The sequence below is a fragment of the Hibiscus syriacus genome, unplaced genomic scaffold (assembly GCF_006381635.1).
Source record: "Hibiscus syriacus cultivar Baekdansim isolate YM2019G1 unplaced genomic scaffold, ASM638163v2 tig00110597_pilon, whole genome shotgun sequence".
Classification (NCBI taxonomy): Eukaryota; Viridiplantae; Streptophyta; class Magnoliopsida; order Malvales; family Malvaceae; genus Hibiscus; species Hibiscus syriacus.
This window is the reverse complement of record NW_024062795.1, coordinates 4,815,851-4,841,103: the sequence shown is the minus strand read 5'-3', so window position 1 is coordinate 4,841,103 and position 25,253 is coordinate 4,815,851. Positions and strand designations below refer to the sequence as shown.

At 35.1% G+C, this 25,253-nt stretch overlaps 2 protein-coding genes across 5 annotated transcripts; one reads left to right on the top strand and one right to left on the bottom strand.

Annotated features, from left to right (window-relative positions):
- The first annotated feature begins 696 nt into the window (after window positions 1–696).
- On the top strand, window positions 697–23,493 carry LOC120134418 (elongation of fatty acids protein 3-like). Its single transcript, XM_039150855.1, has 5 exons — window positions 697–1,542; window positions 5,176–5,181; window positions 14,248–14,259; window positions 21,107–21,115; window positions 23,483–23,493. Exon 1 carries the CDS (start codon window positions 712–714, stop codon window positions 1,525–1,527), a length of 816 nt encoding a protein of 271 aa, XP_039006786.1. The 5' UTR covers window positions 697–711; the 3' UTR covers window positions 1,528–1,542; window positions 5,176–5,181; window positions 14,248–14,259; window positions 21,107–21,115; window positions 23,483–23,493.
- Window positions 1,650–7,580, bottom strand: LOC120134417. 4 transcript variants are annotated; one of them, XM_039150851.1, is made up of 11 exons: window positions 7,087–7,580; window positions 6,493–6,721; window positions 6,024–6,171; window positions 5,499–5,606; window positions 5,171–5,328; window positions 4,325–4,490; window positions 3,834–3,973; window positions 2,999–3,680; window positions 2,789–2,901; window positions 2,172–2,427; window positions 1,650–2,055 (listed from the first exon to the last, which is right to left on the bottom strand). In XM_039150851.1, the coding sequence occupies exons 1-11, from the start codon at window positions 7,259–7,261 to the stop codon at window positions 1,756–1,758; spliced, it is 2,475 nt and encodes an 824-aa protein (XP_039006782.1). In that variant the 5' UTR covers window positions 7,262–7,580; the 3' UTR covers window positions 1,650–1,755. The 4 variants fall into 4 exon arrangements, with proteins under 4 accessions (XP_039006782.1, XP_039006783.1, XP_039006785.1 ...); XM_039150852.1 differs by having other exon boundaries at window positions 3,834–3,970; XM_039150854.1 differs by having other exon boundaries at window positions 1,934–2,055; window positions 2,183–2,427.
- Window positions 23,494–25,253: the final 1,760 nt, after the last annotated feature.

Sequence of the window (25,253 nt, the reverse complement as noted above, 5' to 3'; positions counted from 1 at the left end):
TATCAATTAAATTTTTAGACATCTAAATGTTTTTCCCTCTTTCGTTATTTCAATAATTTTATTTTGATTTGATTTATTTGATATATATTAACTATGTCCGATATCAATAAAATGTTAAAATAAAATATTCATTAAATAATTTTATTAGTAAATGAAATTTAAATTTAAATAGTTGTGTCTAATAAATGTGTAACTTATAATCACTACACATTATTTAAAAAAAAAGTTAAGGTAAAAAAGCAAAATTTCTTTTATGATTTATAATTCCAAACCTAACAATGTCATTGTTTATATTTTTTTTAGTGAATTAAAGTCTTAACTCACAGGTTTACTGTGGATAATTCTTTTCATCTTTAATCCCCCTCATCTCAACCTTTCCTCTCTTGACCCCCCATCTTCCTCTTCCAATTCTATTATTTATTTATTATTTTCATCCTCATTTATTTTTTAATCTTGAATATTTTATACTGATATTTAAGAATAAGCCTTCATTTTACGTTCAATTTGTTTTTTGACCATTAAGACCCGTTGTATCCTCTAGGGAAAATAAATGAATAGTGGGCTGACGTTAAAGTATGTGAAAAATGAAAGGATAACAAAGCATACACGATTCAGCGGAGGGCCTTGGCTTCTTATTAAATGCATAAAGCATTGACCTCCTCCTCACCCATCGTCCGACCACCACAGCCGGCAGCAGTCTCCACTACCAACATGGACCAACTGTACTCATCTCTCCGGTTCTGGCTAGTGAACCACCCCAAAATCCTCCATTTCCAATGGATTCAGGGTCAAACACTCGGCTCCACCCCACACTTCCTCGGTCTAACGGTTCTCACTTACCTCGCCGTCACCTTCCTCCTCTCCAAAACACCGCTCCCTTCACTCGGTCCCAACATCCTCAAACCCATCACAGCCCTCCATTCCCTCAACCTCTTCCTTGTTTCCCTCGTCATGGCCGTCGGATGCACACTCTCCATCGTATCCATCCCCTCTCCTTTATCCCACGTCGTTTGTTTCCCTCCCGACACCCCTCCCACCGGTCCCCTTTTTTTCTGGGCCAACATCTTCTACCTCTCCAAGATTCTCGAATTCATCGACACCCTTTTGATTATCCTGAGCAAATCCAAGCAAAGGCTGACGTTTCTCCACGTCTACCACCACGGCACTGTCGTTGTTATGTGCTATCTCTGGTTAAACACTTCCCAGTCACTGTTCCCGGTGGCACTCGTCACCAATGCGACCGTACATGTGATAATGTACTTTTACTATCTTCTCTGTGTGGTGGGGATTCGTCCCAAGTGGAAGAGATTGGTCACAAATTGCCAGATTGCGCAGTTCGTGTTCAGCTTTCTGGTTTCCGTTTTGATGCTTTACTACCATTTCACGGGATCGGGTTGTTCGGGGATCCAGGGCTGGTGTTTCAACGCTGTTTTCAATGCTTCTCTTTTGGCTCTTTTTCTTGATTTCCATGGCAAGAGTTATGCTGCCAAACAAAAGGCTGTTGTTGATAAGGATAAACGTTATTGATTCTGCAATGATTTGGTGAATAAATCATTGAAAAAAACATCTTTTTCCATCTTTTACTTTCTTTTAACGGTTCTAAAAACTAGATTTTCATGGTATATAAATACCAAGAACTAAATTGCCACATATATCAGTGCAACAATGTCTATACAAAAATGAAGGAAAAAACGTTCTTTGCCTTTCTTTTATACAAAATCGAACATACTTTTCATTTTAAAACTACAGTGGATGTCAAAAACTATCTAGGCGTGTGACTGTCCTGCCTTCCTTCTGATTTATTTTCTTATCCATTCGGCTTCTTTGATTCGCAGCTCTCGTCCAGTCCTCGAACGGTAATACAATTACCGGGGTTGCAGGCACGGTGACCCAACGCTCCTTCAGCAAACTTAAGAATTTCTTAACCATTTCCCTCCTGAATTCGAGCTCTTGAGTGAAGAGATCGCATAGAAGGAAGGCAAGAACATACTTGAAAGGAACAATGAGAAGAATGGTTGCAGATGATAACAACACCAGTGCAACATCAGTTGTTACCTGTTAAAATGATTAAATGAGTATAGTTTCATGCAGATTTGCACCATAAAAGAAACGAAGATCCTTATTGCATTTATCATTCTTTACTAGTCCCCTCGTGAACCATAATATCGTACCTGAGGCTGACCTGCAAGAAGAATCGTGCGTAATTTAAGGAGAGTAACATTCAGATTCTGGAGATAGTATTCCACGTCGCGCATGGCATCTTTTAAAGCTATAATCTTCTGAATAGTATTTGAAGGTGGCTGATCACGGATAGTGATTTTGCCGAAAGATCTACCCAGGCGTCCTTGTTCCTTGAGCCCTTTAAGGGTTAGCATGCCAGTGGCTAAGACGATCAATGCCGCAGGAAACACATAATGCAGCATATTCCTAGGAAGTAAACGTTAAAGAAATCATCTTAGTGTACTAACATGGAGTGACACTAGTTAAAAACGACGAAAACCCGATTTAAATATCTATTTGAATACGAGAATGCTTACAAAAATTCGAGCGCAAGGAACAATTTTTTAAGCATTTATCATATTTTAAATATCAAGAGCGAAATATAGAGGATATCTCACGAATTCTCGTATCCAAAACGTTAAAGCGTAACAAGATGGTCATTGTAAACTATTTATAACATCTATGTTCTTGATGCATAAATGAATCATCATCTTGCTCCATATTATATATATCATCATTTAGAAAGTTACTATTGTTTGCCTAGCAGTAATATATGTAAAGTGTGTACCTGAAAATAATCGTATATACAAACGCCAGAAAAGAGAGAGTCAAGTGTGGCTCCTCCCAGCGTCTAAGCTTTTCGAAACTCCTAGCAGTTATTGCGAAAGGAAGAATAAGTTCCTGCATAAAGAGAATTTCCAACAAGTTCGATCAATTGGCGTATAAAATCGAAAGGTAACCAATGAGAAGCAAAAACATAGACAAATATATGCCAAACCTTGAAAAGGTCTATATTACTGGGTATTCCTTGAATTTTTGCAGCATCAATTGTAGCTTGAGTTCTCTCAACGGCCTGGTACTTCTGTTTGCAGATTGCCGCTGCCCTTTCTACTAGGGTCTCACCAGCTACAACAAGATTTTTATTTAACACAACTGCGTGTTTAATAGAAGAATGCTTCCAAAAACTAATGGAAGCACTAGAACTCCAAGACGGAGATCTCATCCAGTTCCGCAAGTAAACACTTCCATCTATGTCAAATACGTGATCACTGATTTCAAATGTCTCGTCGTAAGGGCTCCTCCCTTGAGCTTGCGGATACCCTGCATCTGTAAGTTCTGCAACTAATGGTCCACCCCAATAATTTACTGCTAGAGTTTGGAAAACGGCATCACCATGGGGTGCATTTTGCAAAAACGAATACTGGACAAGTTTGATTGGATCATCCAAAAACATTCGGGTGGACTGGAGTGCTTGAAGTCTAGAAATGCCATTAATTGCACCCATCATTGCCTTTTCCTTCCCTTTGTGAGAACCAAATACTTGAAGGAGTGATCCATCATCGTCATCTGGTCCATACTCACTAAGAAACTTGTGTAGAGTAATAACCTCTCTGATAAATGCATACCACAGATCTCGTCTCAGTTCACCTCCCAAGTCAACAAACTCCAGCACCCATGACCTGAATAAGAGTTCAAATATAATGTTTTCTATTCATTTAAGAGGAACTCTAACAGTAAAAAATATCCTTTTTTATACCAAAACAAGCAGCAAATCAAAATAATACATAAAAGGAGGACCAATCCTTCACCATTACAAGATTGGAGAATCTCACCCCAGATCAGATGAAACAGCAACTCCAGAGTCAAAAAGCCCTGAATTGAAAGGTCCAACTTTTACTTTCTTCACTTGCAACCCATGCCCTGTAAGATCAAGCCTTATTGCATCTTTCTGCCCTTGAAATCCAATTGCCTGCAGCAACACAACAGTCACTGATACATCAATTACAATTTTGTGGCCAATATTGTAACAGTTCTAGAGTAAGCTTCAGCTGTTCAACCCGTATATCAAATATAAGGATCAGTTAAATACATATGGACATTCTACGTTTCCTAACAAACATCTTTAAAAAAATTCAAACTTTTCTACTTATTTTCATGACTGAAACCAATATTTTCAGGAAGACAAAATGGGGAAAAAATTAGAAGAGGAAAATGTTAATGCTTTTATCAATTAGAAACATCAGTCGACTCATGAACTGATGAAAAAAAGTATTATAGATTAAGATATAAAATTGATAAACAAGTTATTGTGGACAATAAGTACCTCAAAATACAGCGCTTTATCAGTTAGAGTAAGCTTTCCCGGCCATGCCATGTTATTCTCCCATTTTAGAACAGGTTGTTTCTTGCCGGAACCAATGCACAAGATTCTTTCTCCTGAGAGCTGAGGATATTCATGGCTATGATATAATTTCCTTCCTTCATGCACTCTACACTAAAACCAGCAGGAATTAAGCTTACCATAATGAAATCAAAAGGAGCTAGTTAACAGAAATGAGTCTAGCCAGCAGAAGAACATAAAGAAGTATGCAAGATCCATTGATCAATACCATCATATGTTTTATCATAAAGGTTCAAACGAGGAGGGAGAAAGTTGTCAAAAAAAGTGAAAAGAAGAAACCATTAACCACTACACCGATTTTAAACATTATTTTTAAAATATACAGGTGTTAAATAATGAAGTTCAAATAATATAAAGGCAGGAAAGAAATATGAAAACAGAAACAAAAGAAGAATATAATTTAGTTGCTTAAAAATGGGTACATAGAATAAAAGATAAGGGAAAAACAAATTCGACCTCCTCTATTTAAGGAAGTTTGGATCTATTATTATGACACCATACCAATTATAATAGGGGTTTGGATGGTGCTGAGTGGAAAGAATTGAGCAAAATGCAGGCTTGCACGCATGAAAACGCTAGGCCAGCTCAATTAATATTGTTATTATTATGTTAGTCCTGCAGGGTTCACATCTGAGGTTGAGTTATTACTGTTAGTAGTTCTTATAACATGGCGAGGTTGAGCTATTACTGATTATGTATCTACAGTTGGTTCACATCTGATCATGAAAGTTTAACTTGAACTAGTAGCAGTATGAAATCAGAACTTACTTGAGAAGTTCATCAATATAAGTTAGCCACACTCGTAATGAGATACCCTTTTCATCACCAGCAAGAGCTTTGAAAAGGTTATGCACTGTACAGTGATCAGCTACACCAGGAATAGCAGGAGCGATCCGAGTGAAGGCTTCTTCTCTCACCCGCTTTCCCTTCAATACCACCAATAAAAATAAATAATTTCAACGATCATACTGTTTAATGCAAAATAAAAGAGTGCTTCTCTGTGTGCGTGTGTTTGGAGGGGGGGGCAGGGGAGGATTCAATGCCTCAATGGTAATATAATTTCAGAATGCTTCAAAAGATGGTAAAAGAATAGAACCTGGAAAGAAGCTTTTCTTGAAGCATGAGCACTCAAATCGTTTTTATCACTATAAGGATTCTCCCAGGCAAGCATTGTGATGAAAATTAGTCTCTGGAATGCAGGTTCCTGCAAACATAACAAAATTTGTTAAGAAAGAACAGCTAATCAGGAACTTCATGATTCCCAAGACATAGATGAAACTGAGGGGGAAGCTACTGATTATGTAGCTCATAAACTGCTGATGGTGGTTGTAGAACTGCCAATCATACATTATGTGAAAAAATTTAAAATTATCGATTGTCTTTGTTTTAAGTTTTGTGTAGAACTGGAAGTGAATATTGCAAAATTCATAAACAGATCACACAATAGGCATGCAAACAGTAAGAAAGACAAGCATAAAAGTAAGTATGGAAAAAGGCCAGAAGATCATCTTCACTTATTGTTCACTGAGCATCTTATGAAGAAAATGAAAATAGTGATAATGATAACTAATAAGAAAGAATACAGATTGTTCATATGCACATAGTTGTCAAAAGTGCAGACCTTAAGGCTGGGATGAAGATCAGAGGCATCCTTTGACAAGAACCTAAAGCAGCAATACTCCACCAAATTAAGAGCATCATCATAGACAATTTTAGGAACCAGAGCTTTAAATATCCTTTGCATCTTTTGCCCAGTCAATCCATTCATCCTGCAAACTTAAATTCTAAGATTCAAACCCTGATCCAATTGGAAACTCAAAAACTATAGATGAATCACTAATATTCGTGTAAGAAATGGAAAGCGGAAATCTGGATAAGCTAAAAGTTCTTTGGTTCCTATAACTTTTCTGTGCACAACACTCAGAGTATACCAAATAATGGTTACAGCATTGGCGTCAATTACATCCTCAAACTGAGTTCACCATTCATAGCTTTCAGGGTCTTATTTTAACATGGAGACCCTCTAGATTTTTACATACTAATCCATAGTCACAAAAGTACTTAAAAAATGTAGTAAAAGAAAATTTCACCTGCTAAACTGCTCAATAGACACAATAGCAGCAAATGAAAGAATTCCATTAGGCATTCTACTAGTAACAGTCTGTTCTCCCAAGAAAATGTCGTCCATGTCTTGAGTGTCGACATCGTTTTCAGCATCAGGCTTTCCACTGTGACTAGTTTTTACTAGAGGCGAAGTTACCTCAGTCAAAAAATGCTGAGTCTTTGACAGCCATGAATTTATTCTTTCTTGAACAGTATCTGTCAAGACAACAGAAGGTGCAAATATAAAACTAGGAATTAAATAAAAGCATCCACTTTTAAGTATCAAGAGCAATTTGGTTCAGCTAATGGTACTTGTTAAATTTAATATATTTTATAAAGATACTCATTCCATTAACTGTAAACTGCTACTATTAGGACCGCTATACTATAGGCTATAGCTAGCAAAGCCCAACAATTTAGACTTTAAAAGTATCCCATCCCAATGGCTAAAATGTTAGACCAGGGTACCTGAGAATTAAACTACCTTAAAAGAAGAAATTGAAGAACAATGTTGATAAAACTTATCTTCAACAATACATATATCTACACACATAAAAGCAAAATGAACTTATGATACATACTGGTATGCTTCCATCTATCCCCATGAGCCCCCACAAGCTTGAACCTGAACTTATGCTGCGAAACAGAGTTTATTGAGAAATACCCAAACTTGGAAACATCTTTATTGCCAGAAATCAAATGATTAAACCCAAAATTAGATGCTTTCGGGTGTGTAAGTGGTAATTTTGTGAACATTTTTCTTTTGGTTTCCTTTTTTTTTTTGCTGGGATTTCAAGATTCAGGTTTTGAATCCATCAAGCAGGTAGTTAAAACAATTATTGAAGAATGGAACTAAAAAAAGGAATAAGGATGCTTCTTTTGACTGGGGAGGACTTCAAGAAATTTAACTGTTGACTTTAAGAAAGTTGAATGAATCCCGTTAAGAATTCAAGCTTTGAGACAGAGTTCTAAAGAAAGTTCGGGAAAAAAAACAAATCAAAGGAATTGGGAGTTCCAGAAAGAAGAAGAATATAGAAGCGTGACGGATTAACTTTCGGTGTACTTTCTAGCCAATTTGAGGAAATGAGAAAACAATAATATGCGCCGATATTAGAAACTTTGAAATATTTACTATCTACGAATGAGAAAAATATATAAATTTATGTAAAAAGAATTCCAATATTTTGGAATACAACAGCCATTTATTAAATAATTTTAACTACCAAAACATATAAAATCAGGTTTAATAAATTTATTAAAAAAAATTTAAAAAATCAGATCAATCAAAATTTGGGTATTTCTGTTGTGCGACGCTTAAAAAATGGTTAATGTATGGCGTGATCAGTTAAATAAGTGACTGATTAAAATTTAGATCGGTTATGTTATATTATTTAACCGAAAATGTTATCAAGTACAATAACATATTAGGTAACGCTTATATAATGTAATAGGTAGCGCTTATATAATGTAATAGGTAACGCTTATATAATGTAATAGGTAGCGCTTATATTGACCTATTTTATAAGTAAACCATTATATTTATACCGGTAACATTGCAAATTTACCTATTATATTATAATTATCGGTTTCGATATTTTTTGGATCGATAATTTTTATAAATGTATCGACACTATACGCGTTCACCCTTTTGGGCATTCATTCTGGAAAAAAGTATCAACACAACATTAAAAAGTGTCAACACATTATGTAGACCTATTCTCACATAAAACCGGTATAAATATACCGGTTATATTACAAAATTACCTATTACATTATAATTATGAGTTTCGATGTTTTTAGGATCGATACTTTTTAAAAATGTATCGATACTTTATAAGTGCACCCGTCTGGCATTCTGTCAACACACCTTTTCGTCCTACTAGAATTCAAACTCCTAAAGATATGATAGAATTTTACTAGGATTCAAAAAATAGGATAGAGTTCTACTATTATTTAAACTCCTAAAGATAGGATCCACAAGCACTATAAATAGCCATTGTAACTCACTATTGTAACACACGATTTACACACAAAACATAGAGGAAAGCACGGGAAGATACAAAGGCAAAGCTATTGTAAAGGATTCGAAAAGGAAATAAAAGGTAGCATTTTCTTTTTTCTTTCTTTTGCATGTGCACGTTATTTTTCTTGAGATTTGGTTCGAATAACCCAAAACGTGGGTTGCGCCGATGACCAAAATGGGTAGGGTTTCGAAGTTTCGAACCTAGATCTACCCCGAGGCTTATTTTGAAAAACCGGTTTGATTTTCGGTTAAAGGAGGGGAAGAGCTTTTTAAAAATCTATATTAGTCCCTTTATTTATTATATGAATATTTTATTCATTTATTTTTATTATTTATGTTATTATTATTATATGTGTATATATATATATATATATATTTCTTTAATATTCTACTTATAAGTCTATTATTACTATATATATTGTAATTATCTTTATCTAGTCATATATTTTTTTATACTTTTAATGGTTGATTTATATACCTATTACTAATATATATATATTCTTAATTATTTTTATTTGATTATTTTTTTATTTACGTAATATATCTTATAACTTTATATATATATATATATTATTTTCGTTTTTTTTATTTATTATTATTATATTTTTTAGAAAATCTTGTGTCTTTATCATTATTATTATTAAACATTATATTATATTACTAACCTAGAGGACCCATTTTTTTGTCTTATTTCTGACTAAAGCCCATCACTTTCGGTGAAGTGAGAGGATAACTTTTCTATTTTTTAATACTTTGACGTATATATATATATATATATTTTTCCTTTTTCAAATATTACTATATATAATTATTACTTTACTATTTTTTTCCTTTATCTTATTTATTTATTTTATTTATTTTATTTTTCCCTTTTACCTTATTTGTTTTATTTACCTTGTTTATCTAACACATTTCTCGATTTTTTAAGGATATTTTCAAATCAATAAATGGTAAGTAATTGGGGTCGAAACTTTACCTTTTAATTTAACTTGTTATTTTTCTTAATTAAGACAACTGGAAATTACGTAGTACCGAAAGGGCGGTTCAAGGGTGCTAATCCTTCCTTGACCGTAACCGACTCCCGAGCCCGACATATTTCTGGTAAGACGCAGATCAGGTAAGAAATAGGGTATCCGATCAACCCATTTATTTTTAAATAAATGATCGGTGGCGACTCCAATCCATTTTCCTAAGTCGAAGCCCAATTCTGGGGCCCAACCGAAAGACGGTTACGACAGCTTGGCGACTCCGCTGGGGACACAGGTAAGTGAGTCAGGCTAAGGTAATTTCCAGTTGTCTTTTTAATGAAAAGGGTAAGTTTAAATTTTAAGGTAACATTTTGATCCTTATTACTTACTTTTGATTATATTTTCGAGTAATTAGTTGTACTAACCGTTTTCTCAATGATTTCAGCCCTTAAAGTCTTTTTTCATCTAAGGCTCTAAACCCGAGCTCCGAACCCGTTTTAAGTGGGGGTGAAAGCGACGCATTCGTGTGAATTTATTCACCGCATATGCCTAGCAAGTAGCCTTCGGGATTCATATACCTTATGTCTTCGTGTGAATTTATTCTCCGCATAGACATAAGGGAATGTGTCCTCTCGAGTTTAACTTAGTCCACACAAACCTGTGATGGGTTTAGGACTAAAGGTCTGGCAAGCCCAAAGGGGCACCAGCAAGGAGAACTCGGGTACCGTTTTTTTAGAACTTAAACCGGGAGACTATAGAGAATTAGAGCCCACCCCAAAACCTCACTTCAAACCCTAGGCTGCTTTATTTCATGCTTTACTTTCTGTTCAAAGCATGCGAACTAGACAAATATGCGGTTAGGATTTGTTTGAAATTAGCATGCGGGATAGAGATCATGTCCGGGTAGGAATAATAAGCATATGGGGTAGGTATCATGTGGGGTAGGACTTTCATTTTTATGATCGTTTTTTATTATTTTTCACCTCACTAACTCTTTTCATCTTTATTTTATTTCACTTACATCATTAAAAAGAGGTCATTGATCCACTAAAACGTGTTTGTTAAAACTCGAATAATCTGAATCCATGGACAAAGGTGTTGTAATACAAGAGATGAAAATACAGAGGATAGTCTACAAGGCGACTATGTGTCACATTCAATCCAGAAGACGTGGTGCCCACAATTGAAGAGTATATCACTCTGCTGCATTATAAAAGACTCAAAATGAACCGGGTCTACATCAAGCACAATGAAAGCTTATCTTTGAAGAACTGACTGGCAGAGGTTGCAGGGGCAAGATGAAGGTTATGTATCTCGGAAGTCCCTTTGAACACAACAATGGCAAAATGATAGCTGAAATTGGAGACCATTGCCGGCGAATTCAAGAAACAGATTAATGAACTTCACATAGTTCCTATCAATTAAGGGCTCCAATGACGAATTCGTTGGGAACATGCTCAACAAAAGTAAATGCTCGAGATGCGATCATTCGAGACTTCTTGGACCAGTACAAAAAACAACTCAACATTTTCACGGTTCATTCAGAGAGGCCGGAGAGGTTCGACAGGTTATTCAACCGGTGAAAGACGAAAGCAGAAGACTAGTCAACATGTCAGAAGCTGTCAGGATATTTTTTTCTCTTAAAAGATAAAACATTTTTGTCCCCAATAAGGATTATTCATAATAACAGTCACATTTCTTGGATCAATGCCTCGAACATTTCATGCATTCTTGCGTTTTTGCATCTTCATCTACATTTTTAAGCATTTTCATAAACATGAAATTAAATCACGGAGGATTCGATAAAGTGGTCTTAACCACATTACACCACATGGAAGCCAGATTTTAACAATTAAAGAAAAACTGAAATCAGTACAGGGGGAGCTGGATCAGCTGATTGTAGGACTAAGCCTGCCAGGATGATCTGAGAAAAGAGTACCCATCTCCTAAGGGCTACAATGTTGAAATTGTTGCCACATAAGGATTCCCAAAAATTCTTCTGAAAACTGTAAGGCGCTTGCCGAAGAAGGGGGCATGGCATATACCATTTGCACTTAGAGGATTATTTTGTTTGAACACTTATTTTAAACGTTTGAATTCATGTTACTTTCTAAGGTGGAGCAATTGAACAAATTTTAATCTTTAGTTCTTTGAATATTAAATGAATTAAGGATTCTTTTAATTCTTCAAGAATTATAGATTTTTGACATATGACAAGATTAGACCTTTCTTACCATGTCTCAAACCCTAGAATAAAACACATTGATTCTTTACCCAAAATAACTCATGGTCATTATCAAAAAACCAAATTTTGACATTACCTCCATTTGAAATTCTTGAACATTACCTTTATCTTTTTGATACACCCACACCTTTCTTTGAGTCAATAAGATCACACAACTGTCTTTTTAGACTCAAAATTAACCTTTTTTACCATTAAAACCCAAGGCATTGAGTTGTTCATTTGAACATGAGCATTCTTCCAAGATACAGTTTGGGGCATCTCGCCAGGAGCCTGAACATTGAGACATGTTGGGAGCAAGGAGCAGAAAAAATAATTCATTCGAAATAATTCTATCATGCATTAACTACACTATTTTCATGTGAATATAATTAATCCTGAAAATCTATCCCCCTGGGGATACCTCTTCTGTGAAGACTTATATGTATGAAATGATGAACGGCTTTCTTTCTTTATCCCTTCACAACAGGAGAAAATATATATCCCTTGCGTCCCCTTTTGAGCCTATAGTATTTTTTTTTCTTTTTGATTCAACCCTAACCAAGGATCACCCTTCATACTGAGGGCAAGGTGGAGAAAATCTGCTCACATGAGTGAAGACATTGATTCAGATGAGATACCGAAAGGTGAACCAAATGCCAAGTGCGATGATTCAATCAGAACAAAAAGGGCAAAAAGAAAAAAGAAAATAAGCAAAAAAGGAAAAAACAAGAACAAAAAGAAAGAACAAAAATAAAAAAGGGAACAAAAACACATACAAAAATTCCCTAAAGACAAATGGTGCATCAAGCTTCAATGAGATTGATCAAGCACAATCATTCCCGAATCACTGAATCCCTTCACTCAAAGATCATAGAGCATCAAGAGAAAGAGACATTTTGAGCAAGACAAGATCGATGGCATCAGAATGAATTGATCCTTGGTTCAATACCCTGAAACACTTATTTGGGCCTATTTATCCTTTTCTTTCATAACCACGAACCCTGGCCTACATTACGTGCCTTAAAAGTCCATTCTAATCATACATGGATTTCTAAACAGAAGAGACTATCTTCAGATTTCATCCCGCCCATCAGGATTAATCTTTGTTTGCAAAAAAAAAACAATGTAATTAATGTATGGTAGAGAAAAATAACAAAGGGGGGTTCAAGACATAAATCCTGAATAACGTCTTGAAACCAAAGGAGGATTCGAGTTGAAAACCTGAAAAGGCGGCTCGAATATAAAAATTGTGCAACTGAGGTGATCACACAAATTCCTTGATAAGGCATCGCACAATCCGAGTGTGACAACGAAGGTTGGGAGTCAGAGAACACTTCCAGTAGAGAAGCATGCAAGCTACCCCATCAATCCTTTGAGCATGCAAGCTACCCCATCAATCCTTTGAGCATCAAATGCCAAACCTTTGACCAAACACAATGACCTGAGACTTTTTATCCTTTCCTTAGTTGACCATCTCTCAAAGATAGCTTTGATCTTGACACTTGTCAAATAACTATAATTTATTGAAGGATTAACATTATAATTAATTCTTTGATATCCGATGAACTCTAGTTTTATGATTCGTCTCTATTGTAAAACCGTGATAGGGGCAATATTTTTAAAACTTGAGATTAAACATTTTTTGAAACTCTTTTAATTGATATTTTCATGACTTTGAAAATAAAAGAGAAAGAAAAACATTTTTTTTTCAAACAAGACAGTATCTCTAGAGTGGATCTTGGTAAATGACATGTGACTCTCAAACACAAAGCTCATGCTTAGAATCAATGATGAAGCAAGAAATGAGGAACATTTGGGGTATCTTTGAAGATTCAACATCAAATATTGGGGCATTTTTGGATATTGAGGCATCTTTGGGGATTTAACATCCTAATGCGAATTATCGGACCTTTTTCAGGAGATAAAATATAACAAATTCATGTTACATGCATCTTATGCATACATTTTAAGCGTCATATCTATCATTTTCTTTCCACATACATAATTTTTACAGCTTTAGAGTCAAGTTCGACTTCAAGACGAAGAATACTCGATTCAAAAGCACCTTTACAGATTGATGTCAGTTGTTTAGCTCAGCAGCAAGAAACTACACTTCAACCAACTCGACAGACAGAAAGATCGACATTTACAATATAAATTCTGTCTCGCTTGAGACAGTTTCATTTAATGCAGATGATTATCTCACTTGAGATTGCTTTTTTAAAACAGACTTTGTCTCACTTGGGACTGTTTTACTCGAAAGAAGATTTATTTCACTCATGATTGTTTTTCTTAAAACAAGATTTGTCTCACTTGAGACCGTTTTCACTAGAAGAGTTTTTTCTCTCTTGAGACAGTTTCCCTTGAAACAAATTTTGTCTCTCTTGAGACAGTTTCTCTTGAAACAAATTTCGTCTATCTTGAGACAGTTTCCCTTGAAATAAATTTTATCTCTCTTGAGACAGTTTCCCTTGAAACAAAATATTTGAATATGTTTTCTTTGAAACAAATTTCGTCTCCCTTGAGACAGTTTCTTTTGGAACTAAGTTTTGTCTCTCTTGAGACAGTTTCTCTTGAAACAATTTTCGTCTATCTTGAGACAGTTTCCCTTGAAACAAAACCTTTGAATTTATTTCCCCTAAAAATAATTTTGTCTCCCTTGAGACAGTTACTCTTGAAACACAAAATCTTCAAATTTATTTCCCTTAAAACATAATTTTGTTTCCCTTGAAACTGTTTCTCATGAAACAACATATATCTTTGAGATCGTTTCCCTTGAAACGAATTCTATCTCTTTCAAGACAACTTCTTTTGAAGCATCATCTGAACTGTTACACTCAGCTCAAGCACAAACTTGAGATGGTCGAGAAGCATTTCTCAAATCAAAAATAGAATGTGCACATCAGATTTGAACATTTGAAGAATTCAAGATCAGGGATCAAAATTTGAAGATTCAAGAATCAAGATTCCAGACAGGCAACTGGAGATCGAGATTTCTCTCCAGAGCCCCAAGATAACATATGTTGCATATGCATTTTAGGCACACCTAAGAGCATTGCATCCATAGCATCACATATATGGATAACTTTTCAGGTTTTAGCTAGAGTCAATTTCAACTTTGCGGTGAAGGATATTGAACTCAAAGTGACACGATTTGCTCGAGAGTGGATTTCAACTTCACGACGAAGGATATCTAGCTCGAAGCCAAACTTCACAATAAAGGGGTCTCCACGGTTTCAACTTCACGGCAAAGGGAATTGTGTCCACCCGCAACATACAATACTTGAATTTCAACTTCACAGCGAAGGATATTGGACCCAAGACAGCACAAGTTCAACTTCACGACGAAGGGACCGTTGGTTGTCAACAACAACTTCCCAATCTCAGAGCCAATTTCAACTTCACAACGAAGGATATTGGACTCCAGAAAATGCAAGTTCAACTTCACGACGAAGGGACCGCTGCTTGTCAACAACAACTTTCCAATCTCAGAGCCAATTTCAACTTCACAACGAAGGATATTGGACTCCAGACAACGCAAGTTCAACTTCACGACGAAGGGACCGCTGCTTGTCAACAAAATTTCATTCAGAGCCAATTTCAACTTCACAGCAAAGGATATTGGACTCCAGACAATGCAAGTTTAACTTCACGACGAAGGGACCGCTGCTTGTCAACAACAACTTTCCAATCTCAGAGCCAATTTCAACTTCACAACGAAGGATATTGGACTCCAGACAACGCAAGTTCAACTTCACGACGAAGGGACCGCTGCTTGTCAACAAAATTTCATTCAGAGCCAATTTCAACTTCACAGCGAAGGATATTGGACTCCAGACAATGCAAGGTCAACTTCACGACGAAGGGACCGCTGTTTGTCAACAACAACTTCCCAATCCCAGAGCCAATTTCAACTTCACAATGAAAGATATTGGACTCCAGACAACGCAAGTTCAACTTCACGACGAAGGGACCGCTGCTTGTCAACAAAATTTCATTCAGATTCAATTTCAACTTCACAACGAAGGATATTGGACTCGAGACAACACAAGTTCAACTTCACAACGAAGGGACGGCTGGTTGTCAACAAACAATTTCCCGGTTCCAGAGCCAATTTCAACTTCACGACGGAGGATATTGGACTTGGAACAATGCTACTTACTTGGATTTCAACTTCACGACGAAGGATATCCAACTCAAAGAAAGATTATCTGCCATCAAAATTGTCGAGTTCGACTCCATTCAGCTCGATGACACATCAATCACACTACTTTCCGGTTGCAGTCGAGGTTTTCAAGTCGAGAAGAGGACCTGGGTTAGCCGTGCCTTAGTGACAAGCAACCATTTTCAAACAGCATAGCTTAAGTCAAGAAAAAGCTATCTGTCAATGAAGATTTCTGAGTTCGATTCCGATCCAAGGTCTTTAAACCGAGAAGAAGACCGAAGGGTAACGAGAAGCCACGTGCTGATTCAAATTCCGAACTACGGCTTTAATTTCATATCATTTCAAGATGAACTCGACTTCACGATGGAGGAGTCATCCGTAACTCAATTCGACAGGGAGTTATTGAAACATCAGAGTCAATTTTCAACTCCACCGAACGAAAAGTGTGTCTTTTAATCTTTGCCCTATCCCCGTTACACGACTATGGGCAAAGAGGGGCAGCTGTCAACACACCTTTTCGTCCTACTAGAATTCAAACTCCTAAAGATATGATAGAATTTTACTAGGATTCAAAAAATAGGATAGAGTTCTACTATTATTTAAACTCCTAAAGATAGGATCCACAAGCACTATAAATAGCCATTGTAACTCACTATTGTAACACACGATTTACACACAAAACATAGAGGAAAGCACGGGAAGATACAAAGGCAAAGCTATTGTAAAGGATTCGAAAAGGAAATAAAAGGTAGCATTTTCTTTTTTCTTTCTTTTGCATGTGCACGTTATTTTTCTTGAGATTTGGTTCGAATAACCCAAAACGTGGGTTGTGCCGATGACCAAAATGGGTAGGGTTTCGAAGTTTCGAACCTAGATCTACCCCGAGGCTTATTTTGAAAAACCGGTTTGATTTTCGGTTAAAGGAGGGGAAGAGCTTTTTAAAAATCTATATTAGTCCCTTTATTTATTATATGGATATTTTATTCATTTATTTTTATTATTTATGTTATTATTATTATATGTGTATATATATATATATATATATATATTTCTTTAATATTCTACTTATAAGTCTATTATTACTATATATATTGTAATTATCTTTATCTAGTCATATATTTTTTTATACTTTTAATGGTTGATTTATATACCTATTACTAATATATATATATTCTTAATTATTTTTATTTGATTATTTTTTTATTTACGTAATATATCTTATAACTTTATATATATATATATATATATATATTATTATTTTCGTTTTATTTATTTATTATTATTATATTATTTTTTAGAAAATCTTGTGTCTTTATCATTATTATTATTAAACATTATATTATATATTACTAACCTAGAGGACCCATTTTTTTGTCTTATTTCTGACTAAAGCCCATCACTTTCGGTGAAGTGAGAGGGTAACTTTTCTATTTTTTAATACTTTGACGTATATATATATATATATTTTTCCTTTTTCAAATATTACTATATATAATTATTACTTTACTATTTTTTTCCTTTATCTTATTTATTTATTTTATTTATTTTATTTTTCCCTTTTACCTTATTTGTTTTATTTACCTTGTTTATCTAACACATTTCTCGATTTTTTAAGGATATTTTCAAATCAATAAATGGTAAGTAATTGGGGTCGAAACTTTACCTTTTAATTTAACTTGTTATTTTTCTTAATTAAGACAACTGGAAATTACGTAGTACCGAAAGGGCGGTTCAAGGGTGCTAATCCTTCCTTGACCGTAACCGACTCCCGAGCCCGACATATTTCTGGTAAGACGCAGATCAGGTAAGAAATAGGGTATCCGATCAACCCATTTATTTTTAAATAAATGATCGGTGGCGACTCCAATCCATTTTCCTAAGTCGAAGCCCAATTCTGGGGCCCAACCGAAAGACGGTTACGACACATTCATTATGGACAAAATATATCGACATAAATTTAAGAAGTATCGATACTTTATGATGACCTATTTTCTCATAAAACCGATATATTTATACCGATTACATTGTAAATTTACATATTACATTATAATTACCGGTTTCGATTTTATTGGGATCAATACTTTTAATAATTGTATCGACACTTTATGCGTGCACCACATTTGGCCATTCATTCTGGACAATAAGTATCGACACAAATTAAACAAGTATCGATACATTATATTTACATGTTTTCTAATTAACCGATATATTTATACCGGTTACATTGTTAATTCACCTATTACATTATAATTATTGGTTTCGATATTTTTTGGGTCGATACTTTTAGAAAATGTATCGACACATATTTAGGTAGTTATTGTACACACCTAAATATGTCACACGAAATTAATGTTGTACCCACCCTTCAACTACCACTACCAATACCACATCCTATTGAAAGCACGACTAAAACATGTTGAATGAACCTTTACTTACATCTCCATCAACTTCGGGACCACTGAACTTGCACAACAAAATTTTTGCCATGGATCATATTGATGCAGATAATGTTAAGCCAACCGAGGAATGCCATGAAGTACATAATGTTGATGAATCTGACAGATTGGTTGGTCAGCTCTTCTCTTCACGTGATCAAGCTTGGTACTTTTACAAGGGATTCGTACGAGAACATGGGTTTAGTGCACGTAAGGGAACAACACGACTTGACGTGGAAGGGAATCTGAAGACACAAGAATTTTGTTGTTCCAAAGAAGGGTTTCGAGAATCAAAAGCCAATACTGTTGATCGTCAACGTGCTCATACGCCAGTCACAAGAACAGGATGCAAGGCTAGAGTCGTAGTTACAGCAACAAATACAAACGATCACTGGGTTATAAGTAAGTCTTATCAGAAACATAATCATGCATTGTGCACACCTGCTATGACACCATTTATTCGTTCTAATAGAATTGTAAGTAAGGCTGATATCGATGAGGCAACAACATTGAAAGAGGTCGGTGTTGGCACGTCACAAGTAATGAACCATTTAACGCGGCAGGCAAGGGGCTATCATAATGTTGGATTTACACATAAAGACTTCTGCAATGCACTTCAAAGAGGTAAAGCAAAGGAAATCATCGATGGGGATGTGAATGCGCTTATTACTTACTTTGATTATAAGAGACATGATGATCCCGAGTTTTTTATGATATACTCGGTAGACGAATCAGGGGCATTGTATAATCTTATTTGGTCGGATTCTACATCGAGATCAGATTACACATGCTTCAGTGATGTAATTGTGTTCGACACAACGTACAAAGATAATTTGTATGGTCGACCAATTATGCCTATTGTCGGTGTCAATTATCACCATAACACAATTGTGTTTGCCACTGCCATAATCGCTGACGAGACGTCTCAATCTTTCGAGTGGGTGCTACAGAATTTTTTAGAGGCCATGATGAATAAATCGCCTATTTCAGTTGTCACCGATGGGGATAGGGCAATGCAGAGGGCTATCAAATCTGTTATCTTTTATGCTAAGCACAGATTATGTTATTGGCATCTTTCTCGCAATGCACAAGCTAACATTGGTGACCCAAAATTTAGAGCAGCATTATCAAAATGCATGGCTTCCGGTTAGACAACTGAGGAATTTGATATTCAATGGCGTTCGGTTGTTTTAGAATTCAACATCGAAAAGCATCCATGGGTGATTGAGAAGGGAAACACTCGACACGTATGGGCACAAGCATATCTAACCGGTAATTTTTTGCCAATATTCACTCAACACAAAGGTGCGAGTCTATGAATGCTTTACTAGCGATTGCATTGAAACACAATAAGACATATTTAAATGTTGTTTGTGCAATTGAAGATGGAATTAGTAGAATGCATATGAACGAGTTGAAAGCGGATTACTTAAGTTCCCAGATGAAACACTTCCAGATCACAAAACTGTTCGAACTTGAAAGCCATGCTGCTGAGATTTTTACCCACGAATCTTTTCGTGCGTTCCAAGATGAACTTCAACAGGAGACATTGTACCGGATTGAGGAAGAGATTCAGTCCTTATCAGATGAATGTCAACATTATATGTTGACAAAATACAAAGAAAAAAATAGAACATTTGAAATTAGTTTTTATTTTCTTACGGAAACCCTAATTTGCTCCTGCAAAAAATTCGAGACCGTTGGACTTTCGTGTCGCCATCAACTTCACATTTTGAAGCACTTGGGTTACACATATTTGCCCGGGAATTTGATTCAAAGTAGGTGGACTAAGGATACGAAGGCTTCTGCACCCAATTATGTTAACTTGAATGTGCCTCCAGAAGTGATGCAAATGGCAAGGTTCGTTGCTCTACGTTCAACGTCAAGTAGGTTATGCTACATTGCATCAAAGACAGACGCGCCTTTCAAAACCGCAAGAGATGAGATGAAAAGACTAATAGAAGAATTTGAAAACTCATTTGGTTTGAATGATTCAGTCAACCAGAGCAGTGTAGTAAACAACGTTCGCGACCCTCAACGAAAACAACACAAGCGAAAAGAAGTACCGAAGAACAAGGTCGAGAAAAAAATTAGGCAATGTGGGTACTGCAACGGCGAGGGACATAACAAACTAACATGTCCTCAAGTCAAGCTCAGTTTGAATACAAGCACACAGCCTACATCAACTGATTTTTTCGAAGACGGTATGAAATGGCCATTCAGTCCCGCACATGATGACAACGATCTCCATATATCGTAAGTATCAACATGACTCCTATTGTGTATAAGAAACATGTACAATAACATATTGCTAACTTTTCTCATCTCATACATAATTACATTCACATACAAAATTATAAATAACTTATACAAAATTAACCCTATATTAACAAAATTTCCTCTCTTAGTCTATTTTGATTGTGGCTTACGAGACCGTTTAATATTTCATCTGCATCATCACATAAATGCCAAACAATATGTAGACTATAGTCTCCCGCAATCATGGCCGGAATCAGTTCTGTAACTGGATTATCCAGGTTACTCATGTTGACTACATAGCCAATAAAATTATCCTTATATAAAATTAAGAACAATTCTTCAACAACTGAATACAACTATTAAACGTAATGTTCAATCATGCACTCCTTACGTTGGAGGGCTCTAAACCCTAAACCATCAAAGGAAGCTTGCCTTACCAATTCCTAGATTACCATTTAGACCTTGCAAGGGGTTTTATTGGCTATGATGTCAACATGATTATGAGCTTCCTTTATCCTTTCGCATTCAGTAAGACTGTACAGATTTGAATCAATTAAATTAGATTAAATACTTTAATCTAATTACCATTTAGAGAACAATTACATGAATACATTGATATTTACTGGTCGCTTTCGATTTTCTTTAATATATATACGCTAGGGCTCCATTTGAAGGTCATCATCTTCGCGAACAAAAATTGAACTTGCAACCTATAACCATTCACAAACAGCAAAATTTAAAACATAATCCCTCTTTTCAAAGATTTTCTAAAAAAGTAGGGTTTCGACAACATAAATATCAAACACAAGAAGGGAAAAAAGTGTTTGTCACATGAATAACTGGTCGTAACTGTTATGAACACTGGTATTCTTAATAGAGGGTTTGTCGATTTAGGGTTTATAGCGTTACATTATAAATAATGAAGGAAGAAAAAACGCGTTATTTACAAGTATCAACACAAATCTAAAACGTGTCGATACATTATGTTCACCTATTTTCTCATAAAACCGGTACATTTATACCAGTTACATTGTAAATTTACGTATTACATAATAATTATCGGTTTCAATATTTTTAGGATTGATACTTTTTATAAATGTATCAACACTTTCTGCGTTCACCCTTCTTTGAGCATTCATTCTGGAAAAAAGTATCGACACATCATTTAAAAGTGTCGACAAATTATATAGACATATTCTCACATAAAACCGGTATATTTATACCAGTTATATTACAAAATTACCTATTACATTATAATTATGGGTTTTGATGTTTTAGGGATCGATACTGTTTAAAAATGTATCGACACTTTATGGGTACAACCTTTTTGGATTTTCCTTGTGGACCAAAAGTATTGACACAAATCTAAAATGTGTCGATACATTATGTTCACCTATTTTCTCAAAAAACTGGTACATTTGTACCGGTTACATTGTAAATTTACCTATTACATTATAATTATCGGTTTCGATGTTTTTGGGATCGATACTTTTTTATAAATTTATCGACACATTATGTGTTCACCCTTTTGGGCATTCATTCTGGAAAAAAGTATCGACACAACATTAAAAAGTGTTGACATATTATGTAGACCGATTATCACATAAAACCGGTATAAATATACCGGTTATATTACAAAATTACCTATTACATTATAATTATGGGTTTCGATGTTTTCGGGATCGATACTTTTTAAAAATGTATCGACACTTTATGGGAAACTTTAAGTTTGGAAACTTTATGTATAAAAACTTTGTTGTGGAGATTATAGAAAACGATTCTTTAATAATGTGTTTCGATACATTTGTACGCAGATGTAAAATACATTAATAACTATTATTGATATTTCAACAATCCTCAAATGTATTTATATACAGAGAAGCAAATATGGAATAATCAATGGTAACATGCATATTAGCTAAGTTAATAAGTTTTGAAAAAAGGTAAGTTGTTACCTTATAAATTAAATTGCATAATTAATTCATAATGTTCAAGTAACATACGTACACAAGAAATTTATACATAACAATGTTCAAATAATATTCAAATAATTTATACATAACAATGTTCAAATAATATACCCACAATGAAAATAATACGATTAAAAAGGGTTATTTCTAACGAAGTCCGGAACATTAGGCGCCTTCAACAAATTTTCCAAATACTCTCGTATGTTACCGCCTTTTTCTGAGGACATATATAAATAATTTCAATTATCAAACTAATGAGGTGTAATTTTACTACTAAATTCGCATAAGCAGGAATAAATTTGTCTCATACCTAGAGCATTGTCGCCCGAATGGGAAGCATCGTCAAATGAATGTGGACATATGTAATTGTATTTCTATATAAACACATAAATTGTTAATCAATCAATGTATGAACACCTGTTTAACTGGAAAAACATATTGCATAAATGCAACTTACCGGATTATAAATCATTTTTTCCGGTGAATCATCGACCAACAGTGTATTTAGGTCGTTAAAATAAGGAAACGCGTTCCAAACATCATTGAGATCTTTACAGTATGTAACATTATCGTATGTTTTGCAATTTACTTGATCCTTTTCACAAACAGTCGAACATAAATATGTAGAAATCATAGACAAATAAAAGTCAGCAAATTGTAATGAGATTCATCTTACCCAAGTGAATAGAAAATGGTCAGACAACAAAGGTAGTTTCTCAAGTGCAGGGTCGATGTTATGCCTGAGATTGTAATCAAGTTTGAATTTTAACATTTAATTGTATATTAACTATTTTGGTTACAGTAATTCAATTGCTCAACAGTTCTAACCTCATCTTGGAAGACTAAATGGCAATAACAAAATTGTCTACAAAAAATGCATAAATTTATATAATTCTTTTATGAGGACAACATCTACAATATAAAAAAAATGAGATTAAAGTTCTACGCTTATATGTTAAAATAATGGATACAAAAGAATAGAATTAAAACCTTTTGGTTGTCTTGGGTTGTAGGCAAGGACACCATTGACATAAAAAATTATAAGTTTTCTTGCAGGCGGCGTTGCAGACACGATATACTTGTTTGGATCATCATCATCATCATCATTATCTTCATCGTCATCTTCATCTTCATTGACCTCTTGGTTGTCCACATATGTTAAAAGAAAATAAAATACTTTTCAGAACGTGTAAATGTTTAGAAATATAAATAATTAATTACCTAACTCGTTTGATTTCGTTGACGTAATTCGTCACGCAACATGGAGACTTCATCGCACAGTGATGAAATATCGACTCGCATTCTGCTCACAAGGGAATCGATATGCTCCCGAAAATTGACCATTTATTCCATCACCGTCTTAATTGTGACATCGTCTCCAACTGGAGCTTCCGGAGCTTCTTCCATCATTGCGTCTCCAATTAGTTGGTCGTCTTCATGGCTAATGGGCTCTATTTCCTCCCTCTCTTGATCTAATCCGACCTCCTTCACTCGCTTCTAACCGACTTTTCCAACAAAATCATATCCCGTTTTTTTAATAAATAACATGTCAATCTTGCGGGTTAATCGAACAGGGGCGTCATGCGAAAAATCAACTTCTTTCTTATTCAACAGATGGGTGATGACACATCCATATGGTAGTGAAGTTGAAATTGTTACTCCCTTTGTGACCATATATACAATTGTATTAAATATCAATTTAGCAATGTTTGGAGCCTTATTGGATTTATACTTTGTTATCCACCAATAATCGTTGTCTCGAAGCGTTGAATGTTTTCCCCCAGTAGGCCGGATATACCAACTGAGCATTTTGTGAAACACTCTCTACTCTACATCTAGGTGAATTGGGCTATTTCTAGCAATCCGTTGTACTATAGTATCTAAATTATTTTCATCTGAATCCCTTTTATTCTCGACACCTAGACCCTCTGCAATAGTTCTCGGAGATATATATATATATATATCATTCCCTATGATATGGGCATTAATTCCTATTATATTAGTCTTATTAGGCTCGCGCTGTAAGGAAACATTATTGTAGAAGACTCTAACTAGGTTGGGGTAATATTTTAGTTCTATACCAAGGAATTCAAGCCAACCCCAAGATGTAAATATGGATTTAAAACTAAAGCATATTTATCATCAAACAAGAAACCCAGGTCAATAACACGTTCGGGACGAATCTTTCTTACTTTAAAACTCGTCTGCCATCTTTCTTTCTCCGTATTGGATCTAAAGTTCAGAGTTTCGAACGACCTGATTTCCTCAGAAGAAACGATTGTTTGAAAAGGAGGTTGTGGTTGAGAAGACGTGGGTTGAGAAGAGCTTTGAGAAAGACCGCGCTTCTGACGCTGACGTTTTGGAGCCATTTTGGGTGTGGATGCTATTACATTAGAACACAAACACATTCAGAAAAAAAACTCCAATGTGGAAATCAATCAAACCCATAAAATATAGATAAATTTACCTGAATATTTGATCGTCACTGTTATGATAACGCTAGTATTCGTCGGAAAGGAAGAGTTCTCTTTTGCCTTTAGGTTTAGGGTTTGTCGATTTGAAATTTGTATCCACTATAAATAATGGAGGGGGAAAACACACGATATTTAAAATGGTATCGACACAAATTTAACAATTGTCGATACTTTATGATGACCTATTTTCTCATAAAACCGGTATATTTATATCGGTTACATTAGAAATT